Raw genomic sequence first — 18,517 nt, forward strand, 5'->3', positions numbered from 1 at the left:
CCTTTGTTCCATTTCCTTGCCCTGCCTGTTTACCATTATAGCAAGGTACAGGCCCTGTAGCCCACTATGCTGTGGCAATCTCTTAACTAATCTACCTTTCCTCTTCAATAGCCCACCAATTTTCTTTCATCCATGTGCCTATCTGAGAGTTTCTTAAATGCCCGTAAAGTATCTGCCTCTGCTACCAACCCTGGCAGGGTGTTCCATGCACCAACCACTCACTGTGTAAAGAACCTACTTCTGACATCCCCCTCTGTGTTTTCCTTCCTTAAAATGATGCCCCCCTTTATTACTCATTTCGTCAAGGTGAAGTTTCTGGTTATCCATCTATATATTCCTTTTATCACCCTGTACACCTCTATCAAATTACCTCATATCCTCCTTCACTCCAAAGAGAAAAACCCTTACTCGCTCAACATACCTTCATAGCACATGCCCTCTAATCCAGGCAGAATCCTATTAAATATCCTCTGCAGCCTCTAGAAAGCTTCCACATCCTTCCTATAATGAAGTGATGAATTAACACAATATTCCAAAGGTCTAACCAAGGCTTTATAGAGCTGTAATATTACCTCATGAGTCTTTAACTCAATCCCTGAAATAACAAAGACCAACACACCATACACTGTCTTAACAACCCTATGAGCTTACGCAGCAAGTTTGAGGGATCAATGGACGTGGACCCCAAGGTCTCTCTGTTCCTTCACACTCCCAAGAATCCTGCCATTAATCCTTTATTCTGCCTTCAAATTTGACCATCCAAAATTAATTACTTCACACTTTTCTAGGTTGAACTCCATCTGCCATTTCACAGCCAAGTTCTGCAGCCTGTCAAAGTCCCATTCCAACCTACAACTCTCCATACTATCTGCAACCCCACCAACCTTCATGCAGTCTGCAAACTTACTAACCCACCCTTTCATTTCCTTATCCGCATTAGTTATAAAAATCACAAAGAACAGGGGGTCCCACACCAGATCCTTGCAGATCATCACTGGTCACTGACCCCCAGGCAAAATACTCTTCAGCTACTACCACCCTCTGCCTTCTATGGACAAACCAATTCTATATCCACACAGCCAAGTCCCTCTGGATCTCATGTACCTGACATTCTCAATAAGCCTACCATAGGGAACTGCAATGGGGAACTACCATAGGGAATGCCTTACTAAAATCCATATAGACTACTTCCACTGCTCTACATTCATCGATGTGCTTTGTCATATCCTCAAAGAATTCAGTCAGCCTTGTGAGGCATGATGTGCCCTTCACAAAGCCTGGCTGACTATCCGTAATCAAACTATGCTTCTCCAAATACTTGTAAATGCTATCTCTAAAATTTTTTTCCAATAATTTGCCCAGCACTGGAAGTAAGACTCATTGGTCTATAATTCTTAGGTTTATCCTTACTCCCTTTCTTGACAAAGGAATAACATTTGTCAGTCCTGCCAAAGGGTTTCGGGTTGAAAGCTTGACTGTACTCTTTTCCATAGATGCTGCCTGGCCTGCTCCAGCACTTTGTGTGTGTTGCTTGGATTTCCAGCATCTGTGGATTTTTTCTTGTTTGTAATAGCATTTGACATTCTTCATTCATCTGGTACTACTCCTGTGGCGAGTGAGGATGCAAAGATCATTGCCAACTCTTCCTTTGAATCCCATAGTACCCTGGGTATATCCTGTTTGGCCTCAGGATATCCTAATATTTTTCCTAGAACATCCTCTTTCTTAATGGTGACATGTTCTAGCATATCAGCCTGTTTTATGCTGACCTCACAAATGATAAGGTCCCTTTCACTGGTGAATACCGAAGCAAAATACCCATTCAGGATGCCCCTTACCTCCTATGACTCTAGGCCCATGTTTCCTCCATCTCTGATCACTGCTACCCTCAATCTGGCCATCCTTCTGTTCCTCACAGATGTGTAGAACACTTCGGGGTTTTCCTTAATCCTACTCCCCAATGCCTTCTGATATCTCCTTCTACTTCTCTTAAATCTACTCTTCAGCTCCCTCTTAGCTCTCCTGTAACTCTAGAGCCCTGTCTAATCATTTCTTCCTAAATCTCAGATAAGCTTCTTTCTTCCTCTTGACTAAATGTTCCACATTTCTTGTCATCCATTGTTCCTTCACCCTACCATCCTTTCCCTACCTCAATGAAACAAACCCATAGAGAACCCCCACCAAGTGCTCCCTAAACAACCTCCACATTTCTGTAGTGCATTTCCCTTAATACATTTGTTCCCAATTTATACTCCCCAGTACCTGCCTAATATTTTTGTCTCTCCCAATTAAATACTTCCCCATACTGCCTGCTCCTACCCCTTTCCAAGGGTATGGTATAGATCAGGGAGTTGTGGTCACTGTTTCCAAAACGCTCACCCACTGAGAGATCTGACACCTGAACTGCTTCATTGTTAGCACCAAGTCCAATATGGCCTTTCCTCTGGCCAGCTTGTCGACGTATTGAGTCAGGGATCCTTTTGGGATACATCTAATAAATTCCGCCCCATTCAAGCATTTTGCACTAAGGCAGTGCCAATCAATATTAGATAAGTTAAAGACCCCATCGCAGCAACCCAATTATTTTTGTACCTTTCCAAAAACTGCTTCCTGATCTTTCTTCAGTACTTCTGTTGCTAAGGAGGATTGGGAGAGCTATAGAATACTCTCAATAGAGTAAGTGCTCCCTTCCTCTATCGTAAATCTACCCTTACTTATTCAGTAGACAATCCTTCTATGACATCCTCCCTTTCGGCAGTGATAAAATCCCTGTTAGCAATGTCAGTCCCCCACCTCTTTTGCTTCTCTCCCTGTTCCTTTTCAAACATCTAAACTCCAGAACATCCAGCAGCCATTCCTGCCCTTGTGACAACCAAGTCTCTGTAATGACCACAGCATCTTAGTTCCATGTACTGTTCCATGCTCTGTTCATCAGCCCGTGTTCCTGATACGTCTTGCATTAAAATAGACACAGTTCAACCCATCCCACTGTTTGCAATTTTACCCTTTAATTGCCTACCTTTCCTCAGACTATCTGCATGCTGCATCTCCCTGCACAGAATCTGCCCCATCCTCTGACCTATCACTTAGATTCCCCCACAACCCCCGCCAAACTCGTTTAAATCCTCCCCAAGAGCTCTAGCAAATCTGCTTGATCCCTCTCAAGTTCAGGTTTAACTCATCGTTTTTGTACATGTCATACCAGAAAATATCCCAATGTTCCAGAAATCTGAAACACTTCCAGATTTGCACACTAGTTCTTGACCTCTAAGTCTCCTATGCTCTAAGAAATAAAGTCCTAACTTCTCCAACCTTTCCCAATAGCTTGGACCCTCAAGTCCTGACAGCATCCTTGTAAACTTTTTCTGCACTGTTTCCAGTTTAATAATAACAATCTTATTGTAGGACTGCTGAAACTGAACACAATGTTCCAACCGCAGTCTCACTAGCATTCTGTACAACTGGGAAGCCACATCAGGAGCACCAGATACTACAGATGACCCCAACAGATTCACAGGCGAAGTGTTGCCTCACCTGGAAGGAGTTGCATGGGTAGGGTAGCATTTACGTTGCTTGCAGGGAGGGAGATTAGTGGGGGGGGGGTGTGGGTGAATGGACAAGGGAATCACAGGGAGCAATTCTTGAGGAAAGCAGAGAGTGGGAGGTGGGGGTTGTGGGTAAAGGTGTGTTTGGTGGTGGGATCCCATTAAAAATGGCTCATTGAGTAAATTCCATCTAAATCATGCCTACCATCCTGCCTTCATCAGCTTTCTTGGTCACTTCATCAAAACAATTAAGTTTGTGATATGATTTCCCATGAACAAAGCCATGCTGACTACCCCTATCAACTATCTTTCTATGTGCATATATTTTTTAACCTTCAAAATCCTTTCACAGATGTTAGACATACTGGCCTTATAAGATAGAAAGCTCCACTTTAGTGACCTCTCTCTCCCAGTACACTCTAATGGACTTTGTATGTATCAGCCTATGATAGATGATAAAGAGGTGGCAGCACATCATAATATTTCCATGTTATTTTCCCCCTATGGAGTTCGTATGAGCAAAAATGAAAAGAGACGTAAAATTGGCTGCTGATTTGATATCGTCTCTAGTCCACCATTACACAAAGCAAAATTTGCTGAGGTCATCTGGTTTCACTGAATTGTATTAATGACAGAACATTTTGTTTTATGTTCTGTTTTTGAGTTTATAAACATTTTTTCAATACTCTCCATAGTAGGGCTCATTTTGAATTCTACGTTGATAATTGCCACAATTCCTGCACTCAATTGAGATATATTGTAAGTAGTTTGATAAGATCACATTTTGGGATCGCTTAATGTCCTCACTTGTGAATCAATAAAACGCCTGATTCTGGTTTTGATTGCTGGTCTGCATTGAATTAGTTGATGGGCTGGGATGTTGTGCCATGGTACGCCTGGGCTGCTTCCTGCTTTGATTCCAGAAGTCCAGCTGGAGAAAGTGCATTTGCATAGGTGCCAGATAATTTTAGTCCGACTATCTTCACATGAGGTAATTGATGTTACGTGATACTATAAGATCAATATGGACAGATCTGCAACTGTTCAAAGTCAATGCAATAAACATGGAAGGCATCTGAACTGTCAGCAACTCTTTCGCATTATCTTATTTACTGCACCACAGGAGGCCACTTGGCCCATCATATCAATGCTAGCTTCTAGAGGAAAAATCCCATTAATCTCATTCCTCCTACAATGTTTCAATATACTCAAACAGCTTATACTCTCTCACATACCCTGTGATTAAAGCAACACTAAGGGGTAATTTAGAACAGCCAGTTAACCTGTCAAACTGCAGGTCTTTAGGATGTGGCTGGAAAGAGGAGCACTTGATATATTGTGCACAGATTTTGGTTGCACTGTTATCAGAAAGTCATCATTAAACTGGAAAGGATGCAGAGAAGATTTACAAGGATGCTACCAGGACTCTAGAGACTTCGCAAAAGTGAGAGTTTGGACTGGATAGAACTTTGTTCCTTGGATCATATGATATTGAAGAATGACCTAACAGAGATGTATAAGACATGATGGACATATCTAGGGAGAGTATAGGTATAATGTGAGAGGTAAAATGTTTAAAAGGGATGAGAGGAGCAACTGCTTAATGCAGAGGAGGGTGTAGATGTGGAATGAGCTCTAAGGGAAAGGGCTGAGACAGTGACAATAACAAATTTTAAAATAAATTTGGATAAGTTATGGATAACAGAGGTATAGAGAAATATGGGGAAATTGTGGCCAAACAGGGCTAGCTTAGTAGACACTAAACAGGGCAGTGAGGGTGAAGGCCCTGCTTCCATGTTGTATTACTCTATGACATTGCAGTGACATCCTTTTGAAATGTATCTACTATCCTTATGTCATCTGGTTCCAGTTCTAGACAATGTCGTTGACTTCCTTTGTTCTTGAAAATAGCCCAACAAGCCTCTTAGGTGTATCAAATTGTACAAAAGTGACCAATACCCAATCACCACTAAGGTTACCCCAGCCCCACAAACCCCATTGCAATGCAAGTAGAAGCGACCCAATATCTAGACAGTTGAATAAAAGACTGGACTTCCGATTTCATTGGCCTGACTACTAGATATCAAAGAGGTTTGTAGCCAAGGCAGTCTGGCAGCTGCCCCAAAAGGATGATTGAGATCCTGAGGCGGCTTTCTCAGTTACTGGCTGTGCACATGCTACTGCCACTTTGATCTGATCGCCCAAGGTCCTGTTGCCATGGTGAGAAGATATCACCAAAAGCCAGAGATGCTCAAAGTCATTCTATTGTAGCACCTGCAGTCACCAGGAAATCCTACAGGAAAGCACTGGAAAGGCAAAGGAAGGCAGGGAATGCATGAGAGATCTCAGAATAATATTTATCATCCTGCAGCTTTAACTTGCACCACAGTCAAGCTGTGAGGATCAGCATCAGAGGGAGATAGGAGGATCTCAATGAAATGAGGAAATGGGGTTGTGCTAATCAACTGCATAATCCGATTGGTCAAATCGAGAACATCTTGTCTCCAATCTTCCTGCTCACAGCTATGGTCAAATGTTGATGCCCTGTGAAGGGGATGTAGATTGTAATAAGTCTTGAAACAAAATCTGCTAAATATTGTAAAGTTTCTCCAGGGTGGTCCAAACATGGGGGCATGCCCACAGTCTGACCCATCACCGGATGGCATTCATGCTTGTGGTTTCTGAAATGGAGTGACGAGCCTTGTGGTAAGCATGAAGGTCACTCTAGCTGTGGCTCATCTCAGAATTTATACAGGGCACCTCGACTATGTGCAGTCAATTGAACCGTACTTTATCAAGGAGCTTGACAGTTAGTAAATCTGCAGGCTGATCTCTGCCAAAAGACAAAGACATGGTCTTCACTCCCTCAGAACAGAAAGTGCCTGTGACTTCTCCAAACATAGCCAAATATGGCAAACTGTGTTCCATCCTCAAAATACCTGAAGCTGATGGTTAGTGTGATCATTGCAATCACTGGTGAAGAAAGTCCAGCCTTGCTCCACAGCAGTGAGGAGGTTGTGGGTGTCTGGCAGGACCTGCTTGCAGAAGCAGTAGAAGGATCCTCTATGCATGTTGACTACATGCTCCTGGCTGCATCTCTGAGCTCCTATTGGGAAGTGAACTGGACACCAACTCATGTTGCAAAACACCTATTCTTAATTATCCCAGTGCATGCACTGTTACTGTTACATATGCTGTCACTCTTTGCAATGGCTACACTCGTGCAACACACCTGCATTTGTGCATCAAGACCAAATTGGCACCCACTGCCCAAACAGCAGAATGTTGCACTCAGTGCTTTTTTCTTGCAGTAGTGTTGCAGCCAATTACCTTGCATGAAGTTCTGCTTTTTCCACATCGCACTTGCTCTGCATTTGAATCATCTCTCTGACCTTGCTGCGGAGCTGCTGTTCGAGTCGGCTATTTTGCACGGTGTACTTCTCCAGTGCCGAAGTGGCACTGCTCTGAGGCAGATGCAAGTTGGAGTCTAGTTTCAGGCATGCAGACTGTAGACGTTGAGTTGTTTGGACGATATCAGCATTTAGCTCCATAAGATTTCTGGGGATAGTGGATCAAATTAACATGGACACACACTCAATCACCTTGCACCTATTAGAACACATCAGTAACCGATATATTAGTACAGTGGATTTCAGTTAATTGACATTCAGTTAATTAGGACAGCTGCTTATTTGGGACAAAACTGATTGATAAAATGTCTGGGTTTTTCTTTGTTTATTTGGGACACTATGCCACTTAATTGCAGCAGGAGACTATTTCCGAACAGATTCTAACTAGTGTCAGTCACGGGCACTTGCATGGCTGTTAGATGCACCATGCTTAAAGTGAAAACATTTTAAAAAGGTTTATTTGCATATATTTGTATTGAAATCTCAGTTAATTTAGGCAAGAATTAAGCAATAAGACAACTCTGAATAGTGCTGCTGTCTGCAGTTTCAAGCATTCAGCTTGGAGATGCCAGAAACAGCCGGGAGTAAAATTGAAACCATTTCACTACTTCAGTAAGTTAGGAGCTATGAAGAATTTGAATAGTTCGACGATGAAAATGATGATTTGTAGGATGCAATTGTCGATAGCATTGTATGACGACAGTCCGTTATTTGAATGAACTCAGCAGGTCGGGCAGCATCCGTTGAAAGAAGCAGTCAACGTTTCGGGTCGAGACCCTTCGTCAGGACTAAAGAAGGAGGGGGCAAGGGCCCTATAAAGAAGGTGGGGGGAGGGTGGAAAACCAATCAGAGGAAAGATCAAGGGGTGGGGGAGGGGAAGCAGGGAGGGGATAGGCAGGAGGAGGTGAAGAAGGAGTCTTAAGGGGAAAGCACTATGAGTAATAGAAGAAGGCAGAGTCATGAGAGAGGTGATAGGCAGCTAGAAGAGGAGACAGAGTGAAAGTCGGATGGGGGAAGGGAGAGGGAGGGAATTACCGGAAGTTGGAGAATTCAATGTTCCTACCAAGGGGCTGGAGACTACCCAGACGGAATATGAGATGTTGTTCCTCCAACCGAAGTTTGGCCTCATCATGGCAGTAGAGGAGACCATGTATGGACATATCCGAATGGGAATGAGAGGGAGAGTTGAAGTGAGTGGCAACCGGGAGATCCTGTCTGTTGTGGCGGATGGAGTGTAGGTGCTCGACAAAGCGGTCCCCCAATCTGCATTGGGTCTCGCTGATGTAGAGGAGGCCGCAATAGATGACCCCAACAGACTCACAAGTGAAGTGTTGCCTCACCTGGAAGGACTGTTTGGAGCCCTGAATGGTGGTAAGAGAGGAGGTGTAGGGATAGGTGTAGCACTTATGCTTGCAGGGATATGTGCCAGGTGGGAGATCTGTGGGGAGGGACGTGTGGACCAGGCAGTCGCGGAGGGAACGATCCCTGCGAAAAGCAAAGAGGTGTAGAGAGGGAAAGATGTGCTTAGTGGTGGGGTCCTGTTGAAGGTGGCGGAAGTTGCGGAGGATAATATGCAGGATCTGGAGGCTGGTGGGGTGATAGGTGAGGACAAGGGGGACACGGTCCCTGTTGTGGTGACAGGAGGATGGGGTGAGGGCTGAAGTGCGGGAAATGGAGGAGATGCGGGTGAGGGCATCATTGATGACGGCAGAAGGGAAACCACGATTCTTAAAGAAAGAGGACATTTGGGATGTCCTGGAACGGAAAGCCTCATCCTTGGAGCAGATGCGGCGGAGATGGAGGAACTGGGAATAGGGAATAGAATTTTTGCATTTGGCAGGGTGGGAAGAGGTATAATCAAGGTAGTTATGAGAGTCAGTGGGTTTATAGAAGATGTCAGTGGACAGTCTATCTCCAGAGATGGAGACCGAGAGATCGAGAAAGAAGAGAGAAGTGTCCGAGATGGACCAAGTGAATTTGAGGGCTGGGTGAAAGTTAGAGGCAAAGTCAATGAAATTGACGAGCTCAGCATGGGTGCAGGAAGCAGCACCAATGTAGTCGTCAATGTATCGAAGGAAAAGTTGGGGAGCAGTACCAGTATAGAAGGGTCTCGACCCAAAACATTGACTGCTTCTTTCAACGGATGCTGCCCGATCTGCTGAGTTCATCCAGCTTTTTTGTACATCTTGATTTGATCACAGCATCTACAGTGTACACGAGGAAATCTGCAGATGCTGGAAATTCAAACAACAACACACACAAAATGCTGGTGGAATGCAGCAGGCCAGGCAGCATCTACAGGGAGAAGCGCTTCTCCCTATAGATGCTGCCTGGCCTGCTGCGTTCCATCTGTAGTGTACTTTGTGTTTAGTCCATTATCTGAACTAGGTGTCTGTGCTTATTTTCTTCATTGCATACACTGGATGAATTTTCTCTGTCCATAATTATCAGGGATTAATTCACACTTTTATAGCACTGTAGTACTATTAGTGGTGTTCTAATTTATTCTGCATTTCATATAAATACATAATTTGTTTCTCTGTTTGTCTTTTTTATACCTTTTTAACTATTTTCATGGAACTTTGGCTACTTGGGGCAGCTGTTTAATTGGGTCAAAATGTACTGGTCATGATATGTTTCAATTAACCAGAATCCACTGTATTAAGCAATGAAACAGATGTACTAAATTTAGTACCAGTGCCTGCATTTTCACTGTTAAGGCCTAACAAACATACATTAAAGATATATCAAGTGTTTGAGACAATGGTTTGGAATTTACAAATCCAACATGTTGTCATTTGGAAAGAGAAAATTCAGAAGTGATCTGAATGCACTCTGAAGTAAACTTAAGGGCTCAAATGATAATTATAATCAATCAGCCTTCCTTAGTTTGGCTGCCATTTTGTCTCTAAGTCAGAAGGTTTAGAATTCAGATCACCTGGCTCCCTGCAGTACAGCATTGTCAGAGTTACATCTCATCAAAGAGACGTGAAGCCAAATGCTCTCCCAAATACACGTGAAATATCCTGTTCAAGAAATATGGGAAGAGATCCCCTGTGCTTTACCCAGATGTTACCATTCCACTGGCATTACTAACAATCAGACTATTTGGGGGTTGCTATGATATTGGTACTGATGGTAGTTAACTCTGTAGAAACTGTCTGCTGTTTTTCCTATGTTACAGTCATGATTACACTTTAAAAGTACATTGTTTGTAAAGCAATTGGATTATCCAGAAACAAATGTAGCAGAGAAAAGGTTAGGGAGCACTACCAGTGTAGACTTGGAACATAGACCGTTCTATGCAGCCGGCAAGATGGCAGACATGGCACAGGCCCATGCCCGAGCCCATGGCTACACCTTTGGTTTCGAGAAAGAGTGAGGAGTCAAAAGAGTAATTGCTGAGAGTGAGGGTGCTGGAGGGGAACTGGTTGGGTCTGTTGTCCAGAAAGAAGCAGAGAGCCGGGCTATGTAAATATAATCTATTTTTCTGTTTCATCTGCCAGAACTCCAGAAGAAGTCTATTTTTAGAATAAATTTGACCGATTTCCAGAAAAGACACCACTGAATCGGTGGTAAATTCATAGAGCAGGTATCTAGGGGGAAGGTAGATGGTGTTGGTATTGATTAATTAAAACTCAATTTAGTTCATAAATATTAATGTTGTAAAAGCAGTGTATAATTTGATTGATACCTCATGCTTAGAGAAAACAAAACAAACGGTTTTCAAAGTAAGCATCAATTTGATTTCCCTGGCCTTGTTCGTGGTAAACTAACTGATACAGACTGATGGCCACAATTTCGCTATTATTACATCCTGTAACAACCAGGATGCCAGGTGAACCAGGTAGCAATTCCGATCTACCTACCACAGTATGCATCCTGACCAAGTACGGACTTTCTTAACGTATCTCCAGCTTATTATTGTTCTCTTATGTAAAGGGCCCACAATAAAGTGTGTCACATCCTGCCCTGGTTCTGACAGTAATTGTGCAGGTTCAGCCACCGAAGATTTGGAGGAAATACTTGCGGGAATCAAGTATTGGTGTTTGTGAGAATAGTCTACCTGCCCCAAGATCAGCACGATAAAGACCTTTCTCAGAAACTCTTAAATTGGTCACACTCATCATTGTCAGACACAACCTGATACAAAAAAAAATTTTCTACGTTCCTATCATGAAGTGTTCTGTTGCGCTAACTAATGGCCGCCAGAATGCAATGCTAACTACCCCAGTGTTAAAGAGTGGTTGACAAATGACGCAGCTAATGGAGCCGTTGCCTCACATTGCCAGAGACCCAAGAATAATCCTGACCTCGAGTGCTGCCTAAGTGGAGTTTGCGAGATCTCCCTGTGACTGTGTGAGTTTCCCTGGGTTCTCTGGTCTCCTCCTACATCATGAAGGCATATTTGCTGGTAGGTTAAATGCCTGGGAAAATTTCCCCGAGTGGGTGGACAGTGGAGTCTGGTAAAGGTGGGTAGGAATGTTGGGGAAATAAAAAGTTATTCGTGTAGGAATAGTGTAAATACATGCTTGGCTGAAGGACTGTTTACATGCTGTATCTCTCTTTGACTCGGTGCTCTAAATTAGGAAGGAACTCATGTTGTGTTGATCTTTGAGCTATCAATATGCGATGTCCCAGCTACCCACTGACTGTACTTACTGCTCCATCCCGCTCTTCAGATCTGTGAGGTCACCGCGCACCCCAGCCACCTGCCTCCACAGAGTCAACAGCTTGCCGTGACTGCCAGTCAGACGGGAGCCATGCATCTGAAAGAAGCAGATTCAGATTAGTTTCTGTCATACACACCAATATGCAATGGAATTCCTTGCTCGGATGAAGTTCAGACTAAACAGTACACAGGGTAATAATAAGAACAACAACAAATACAGTGATGAGCACCAAAACTACAGGACAGCACAAAGTACAATCAGAACATCTAAGACCCAAAATAAATAGTTTAAATAATTTTCCAGTACATTTCAGTCCTGTAATATTTTCGTACAAGCACATTGTTGGTCATGTTTAAATATTCAAACTGGATCTCCCGGAATAGGAATGACAGGAAAGTTAACGGGAAAGTGAAGGAGGGAATTTGCCTATTTCACATGGGCAAAAAGGACACTTGGATATCCATAGGCTTTATTAGAAAGTTATCATGTCTGGAATACTAATGGCTACTGCCTACACATTCAGCCTGGATATGACTCCATCAAATTTCACCAGAAGCCAAGATAAATCTCATCACCTCTGCTGCCAATTTCTACCATACTCTCACATTCACACGGTCTGTCTAAAGCTTTTCCCACAGTTCCAACACCTTCTTCCATACAGGGGCCCCAGTTCCCACAATTCCTTCTACTCACTGGGACTCTGGTCCGCACTGCCTTTCCACTCACTGGGCCTCATTTCCCCTACTTCCTTCCACTCGTCAGGACCTTATTTCATACACTCCCTTCCACTCACAGGCCCCGGTTGCCTCACTTCCACCCAGTCACCAGGACCTGATATCCCTGCCACTCACTGGACCCCACTGCCCTTATTTTCAGTGGGGATCCAGTTTCCATACTACAGCCTTGGTTCCTACACGCCTAAATTCACTCGGTCTATTTCCTGTGCTCCCTTCATATTACCTCTGTTCATCAAATCATTTCTATTGTCTTTAATAAAAAACAGTGGATCAAAAGATTTTTGGACTGTTGTGAGATAACATGTGATAATACAGAAAACTGGCAGGTCTGGCATCAGAAAGGACCTGAGCCTAATAAATGAATGGAGTTCTATTGTAAACACGAGAAAGTCTTCAGATGTTGGAAATCCAAAGCAACACACACAAAACACTGGAGGAACTCAGCAGGTCAAGCAGCATCTGTGGAAATGAATAAAACAGTTGAGGTTTTAGGCCGAGACCCTTCTTCAGGACTGAAATAGAAGGGGGAAGATGCCAAAAATAAAAGGTGGGGGAGGGGTTAGTTTTATTGTGTTAAGTGCTAGCTTGAATTCATACTGTGACACCTTTTACACAGGAGTGCCCGCCAATACTACGATTTTGCTTTGTGGTTTTATGCGAGCAAGAATGAAAAAGCATAAAGTGGTTCACCAATGAGATACTGTGACATGACTGTACCTCCTGCCCCCATCGCTGCTTCATTCCTTTATGCTCCAGTTCATTCCTAGCCTTGCCAAAGTCAGCTGTGATCTTGTGGATGTCCTCACTGAGTCTCTGATTGGCTGCATTGGCCTGTTCCAGTTGTTCCCGCAGCATGGCGTTGACTTGGGAAAGGCTGCTGCCTCTGTCTCGGGAAAAATAAAAATGACAGGGATCAGGTCAGCACTGTATTACCATCGCAACTGTAACTTAATGAATCAGGAGCTCTTACTAAAATAACATTTGTCACCAAGATCACAAAAGATAGAATTAATGAAAACAGGCTCTTCATCCTAACATCTAAACTGGTCTCATTTTCCCATATTTGTCCCATATCCCTTAAAGCTTTTTCTAGCTAAGTACCTGCCCAAATGTCTTTAAAGTGATCTAATTGTACCCGTCTCACTACTTTCTCTTTGACAGCTCATTCTATCTCTGCAGCATCATCAACATGAAGATCAAATTTGAAAAAAAAAGGATTTTATGGAGCATTTTAAGGGAAAGGTTAAGGATGGAACTCCAGAGCCAAGACCTTATCAGTAAAAATGCAGAACCCAGTGCTAAGTTTAATATATCCGGGCATGTTAGAAGGCAGTATTTAGAGAAGTGCAAACTATTTTGGTAAGTTTTAAGAATGGATTGGAGATAAATGGGCAGTGGTAACTTTGAAGAAACTGAGAATTTTACATTCAGACACTTAGCAGTAAGCCAATATAAATCAGGGAGCAGATACTTGATCAAGAGACATTGCAAGGGCCTGTTGTGTAGGTAGATCAGCCATTGCCTTACTGACTGCAAGGTTCAAAAGATTTGCTCCTGTTGTCACTCTACCACCATGTGCTCTTAGGTTTCACTGAAGACACCACAACATGACTCTCCTGAAATGTTAGGGACCAAGAATCTAACAAAAATAAGGAACTAAATAAAGGAAGTTATATCGGTAAGAAACAGTGCTGGAGAAATCAATGGCAATGAAAGCCTGAGAGGGGTAACACAGTGAGTAGCTTACAGCTTCATAGCCGCAGAGCCCAGATTTAGTCCTGTAGTCAGGTGTCTCCTGTGTAGAGTTTGTACATTTTCCCTGCGACTGCACGGTTTTACCCAAGCCTCCCACATCACAAAGACGGGTTATTTAGTCATTGTAAATTGCCTTAGTGTGTAGTTGAGTGGCAGAATCTAGGCTGAGTTGCTAAAAAAGGGAACAATGTCGGAACAGTGTATAAAAGTGGAGACAATCAATGTGGACTTGATTAGTAGAAGGAACTGGTTCTATGCTGCATCTCTCTGCTAATCTAAATCCTCACAGCCTTATGATTCACATCCCAATGTAATAAATAATGTATCAATGGAAATAGTGGATGCAATTACCTTCTAGAGTTCTTGCAGATTGGAAGATGGCAAAGATAACAACATTATTTAAAAAGGAGCAAGATGGAGAACAAGAATCTAGAAAGTGGTTTGCTTAACATCAGTGAAAGGGAAATGCTACAGCCTATCATACAGGATGAGATAGCAGCACACTTGAAAATGATCAATGCAATTTGCAAAGTCAGAATGCACACCTCAAATGGAAATGAAGATTTGCAAACTGTTAATATGTGACCATTTAAAAAAATGAAGGAAGAAAAGTGACAAAGTACACTTGACATCCAGAAGGTAAGGTCCAGCATAAAAAGTTGGTGCGTAAAATTAAAGCGCACTGCAATGCAGGGTGGTGGTCATATATTGACATAGATTGAAAACTGATTAAATTATGAAAACATTAGCTAGAGAGAGTTAAATGGGAACAGCTGTTTTTGGGCAAGTCCATATCCAACGAAGTACAGAGTACAGGACAGGTACATTCCAGCCAGAAGAAAAGACAAGAATGGCAAGATAAGAGAACCTTGGATGTTGAGATATGATGAATTTAGTCAAGAAAGAAAAGGAAAAGAGGTGATAAAGTGGGAGTGATTAAAGGGTGGGGAGTGGTGTTACAACTCAGGGAAAATGTCACAGCAGTGCTCAGTCAGGAGTGACTGGAGAACTCGTCCATGAGGCTTTATGCATAGAAATGAGAAATAAAAAGGTATGACCACATGAATGGGGCCATATTATAAACCACACAACAGTCCAGGGGAGATAGAAAAACAAATTTGCAGAGAGATTGCAGACTGTTGCAAGGAACATAATGTTGTGATAGTTGGTGATTTTAACTTTCCACATACTGACTGGGACTCCCATTGTGAGTGTAAAAGGACCAGGAAGGATAAGAGTTTGTCAAATGTGTTCAGGAAAGTTTCCTTAATCAATATATTAAAGTCCCAATGAGAGAGTGTGCAATACTTGATCTGCCATCAGGGAATGAGACAAGGCAGGTGACAGAAGTTTATGTAGGGGAACACTGAATCTGGTGATCATAATGTCATTAGTTTCATGGTAATTATGGAAAAGGATAGGTCTGGTCGTTGGGTTGAGATTCTAACTTGGAGAAAAGCCAATTTTGATGGTATCTGAAAGGATCTGGGAAATGTGGAATGGAACAGGCTGTTTTCTGGCAAAGGTGTACTTGACAAGTGGAAGGTCTTCAAAAGTGAAATTTTGAGAGTACAAAGCTTGTATATGCCTGTCAGAATAAAAGGCAAAGCCAACAGGTTTAAGAAACCTTGATTTTCGAGAGATATTGAGGCCCCAGTTAAGAAAAAAAAGGGGCACAGCATGTTCAGGCAGGCATGAAAAAAATGAAGTTCTTGAAGAGTATAAGAAATGCAAGAGAACACTTAAGAAAGAAATCGGGAGGGCTAAAAGAAGGCAGGAGCTTTCTCTAGCAGACAAAGTAAAGAAGAATATAAGGGCTTCCACAGACATGTTAACAGAAAAAAGGATTACAAGGGATAAAACCAGTCCTCTGGAAGATCAGAATGGTAATCCATGTGTGGAGCCAAAAGAGATGGGGGAGATCTCAAATGGAATTTTTGCATCTGGCTTTACTTGGGAAATCGACCCAGACTGTATAGAAGTGAGGCAAAACAGCAGTGATGTCACGGACCCTATACAGATTACAGAGGAGGAGTTATTTGCTGTCTTGACACAAATTAGGGTTAATAAATAATTCCCAGGACTTGCCAAAGTGTTCCCTTGGACCCTGTGTGAGGTAAGTGCAGAATTTGCTGGGGCAGTAGAAGAGATATCTAAATCATACTTTGTGAAAAGTGAGGTACAGGAGGACTGGAGGGGAGCTAATCTTCCACTGTTTAAGGAAGGCTCTAAAAATAAACCCGGAAATTATAAGGCGGTGAGCCTGACATCTGTAGTGGGAAATTATTGCAAGGTATTCTAAGGGACTGGATATATGAGTATTTGGATAGACAGGAAATGATTAGGGATAGTCAGCATGGCTTTGTGTGTGGTAGGTTGTGTTTAACCAAGTTATGGGTTTTCAGGCAAATGACCAGGAAAGTAGAAGAAAGCAAGGCAATGGATGTTGTCAACATGGACTTCAGCAAGGTGTTTGACAAGGTCCCTCGCGGGAGGTTGATCAGGAAGGTTTAGTCGCTTGCCATTCAAAATCAGTTAATAAATTGGATTAGGCATTTCCTTTATGAGAGAAGTGGTAGTGGATGGTTGCCTCTCTGACTGGAGACCTGTCTCTAGTGGAGTGCCGCAGGAATCGGTGCTGGGTCCAGTGTGTTTGTCATCTACGTCAACCATCTGGATGATAATAAACAATAGACAATAGGTGCAGGAGTAGACCATTCAGCCCTTTGAGCCAGCACCACCATCACTGTGATCATGGCTGATCAACTACAATCAGTACCCCATTCCTGCCTTCTCCCCATATCCCTTGATTCCGTTATCTTTAAGAGCTCTACCTAACTCTTTCTTGAAAGCATCCAGCGAATTGGCCTCCACCGCCTTCTGAGGCAGAGCATTCCATAGATCCACAACTCTCTGGGTGAAAAAGTTTTTCCTCAACTCCGTTCTAAATGGCCTACACCTTATTCTTAAACTGTGGCCTCTGGTTCTGGACTCCCCCAACATCGGGAACATGTTTCCTGCCTCTAGCGTGTCCAATCCCTTAATAATCTTATATATTTCAATCAGATACCCTCTCATCCTTCTAAATTCCAGTGTATACAAGCCCAGTTGCTCCAATCTTTCAATATATGACAGTCCCACCATCCTGGGAATTAACCTCGTGAACCTACGCTGCACTCCCTCAATAGCAAAAATGTCCTTCCTCAAATTTGGAGACCAAAACTGAACACAATACTCGAGGTGTGGTCTCACCAGGGCCCTGTACAACTGCAAAAGGACCTCTTTGCTCCTATACTCAACTCCCCTTGTTATGAAGGCCACATGCCATTAGCTTTCTTCACTGCCTACTGTACCTGCATGCTTACTTTAAGTGACTGATGTACAAGAACACCTAGATCTCATTGTACTTCCCCTTTTCCTAACTTGACACCATTCAGATAGTAATCTGCCTTCCTGTTCTTGCCACCAAAGTGGATAACCTCACATTTATCCACATTAAACTGCAGCTGCCATGCATCTGCCCACTCACCCAACCTGTCCAAGTCACCTGCATTCTCCTAACATCTGCCTCATTTTTCACACTGCCATCCAACTTTGTGTCATCTGCAAATTTGATAATGTTACTTTTAATCCCTTCATCTAAATCATTAATGTATATTGTAAATAGCTGTGGTCCCAGCACCGAGCCTTGCGGTACCCCACTAGTCACTGCCTGCTATTCTGAAAAGGACCCGCTAATCCCTACTCTTTGTTTCCTGTCTGCCAACAAATTTTCTATCCTTGTTAGTACCCTACCACCAATACCATGTGCTCTAATTTTGCCCACTAATCTCCTATGTGGGACCTTATCAAAGGCTTTCTGAAAGTCCAGGTACACTACATCCACTGGCTCTCCCTTGTCCGTTTTCATAGTTACATCCTCAAAAAATTCCAAAGATTACTCAAGCATGATTTCCCCTTTGTAAATCCATGCTGACTCGGACCGATCCTGTTACTGCTATCTAAATGTGCCGCTATTTCATCTTTAATAATTGACTCTATCAACTTTCCTACCACTGATGTCACGCTAACTGGTCTATAATTCCCTGTTTCTCTCTCACTCCTTTCTTAAAAAGTGGGATAACATTAGCTACCCTCCAATCCTCAGGAACTGATCCTGAATCTATAGAACATTGGAAAATGATTACCAATGCATCCACAATTTCTAGAGCCACCTCCTTAAGTACCCTGGAATGCAGACCATCAGGCCCTGGGGATTTATCAGCCTTCAGTCCCATCAGTCTACCCAACACCATTTTCTGCCTAATGTGAAGGGTCAAGTAAAATTGAGTGCAAGTTATACCCTCCAGGTCAAGAGCCTGATATTTGAACGGTAATAACTGTTCCTGAATCTGGTG

General features: G+C 42.9%; 1 protein-coding gene across 1 annotated transcript in view; it reads right to left on the reverse strand.

The window, feature by feature from the left end:
• The window catches only part of LOC140725332 (uncharacterized), a 348,409-nt gene that overhangs the window by 186,368 nt on the left and 143,524 nt on the right, over nt 1–18,517 (reverse strand). Inside the window, exons 7-9 of the mRNA XM_073040660.1 lie at nt 13,083–13,248; nt 11,618–11,724; nt 6,876–7,103 (exon numbers count right to left, since the gene is read on the reverse strand). Coding sequence (XP_072896761.1) covers nt 6,876–7,103; nt 11,618–11,724; nt 13,083–13,248 — 501 coding nt within the window. The remainder of the gene's footprint in view (nt 1–6,875; nt 7,104–11,617; nt 11,725–13,082; nt 13,249–18,517) is intronic.

This window comes from Hemitrygon akajei, chromosome 3, assembly GCF_048418815.1.
Source record: "Hemitrygon akajei chromosome 3, sHemAka1.3, whole genome shotgun sequence".
NCBI lineage: Eukaryota > Metazoa > Chordata > Chondrichthyes > Myliobatiformes > Dasyatidae > Hemitrygon > Hemitrygon akajei.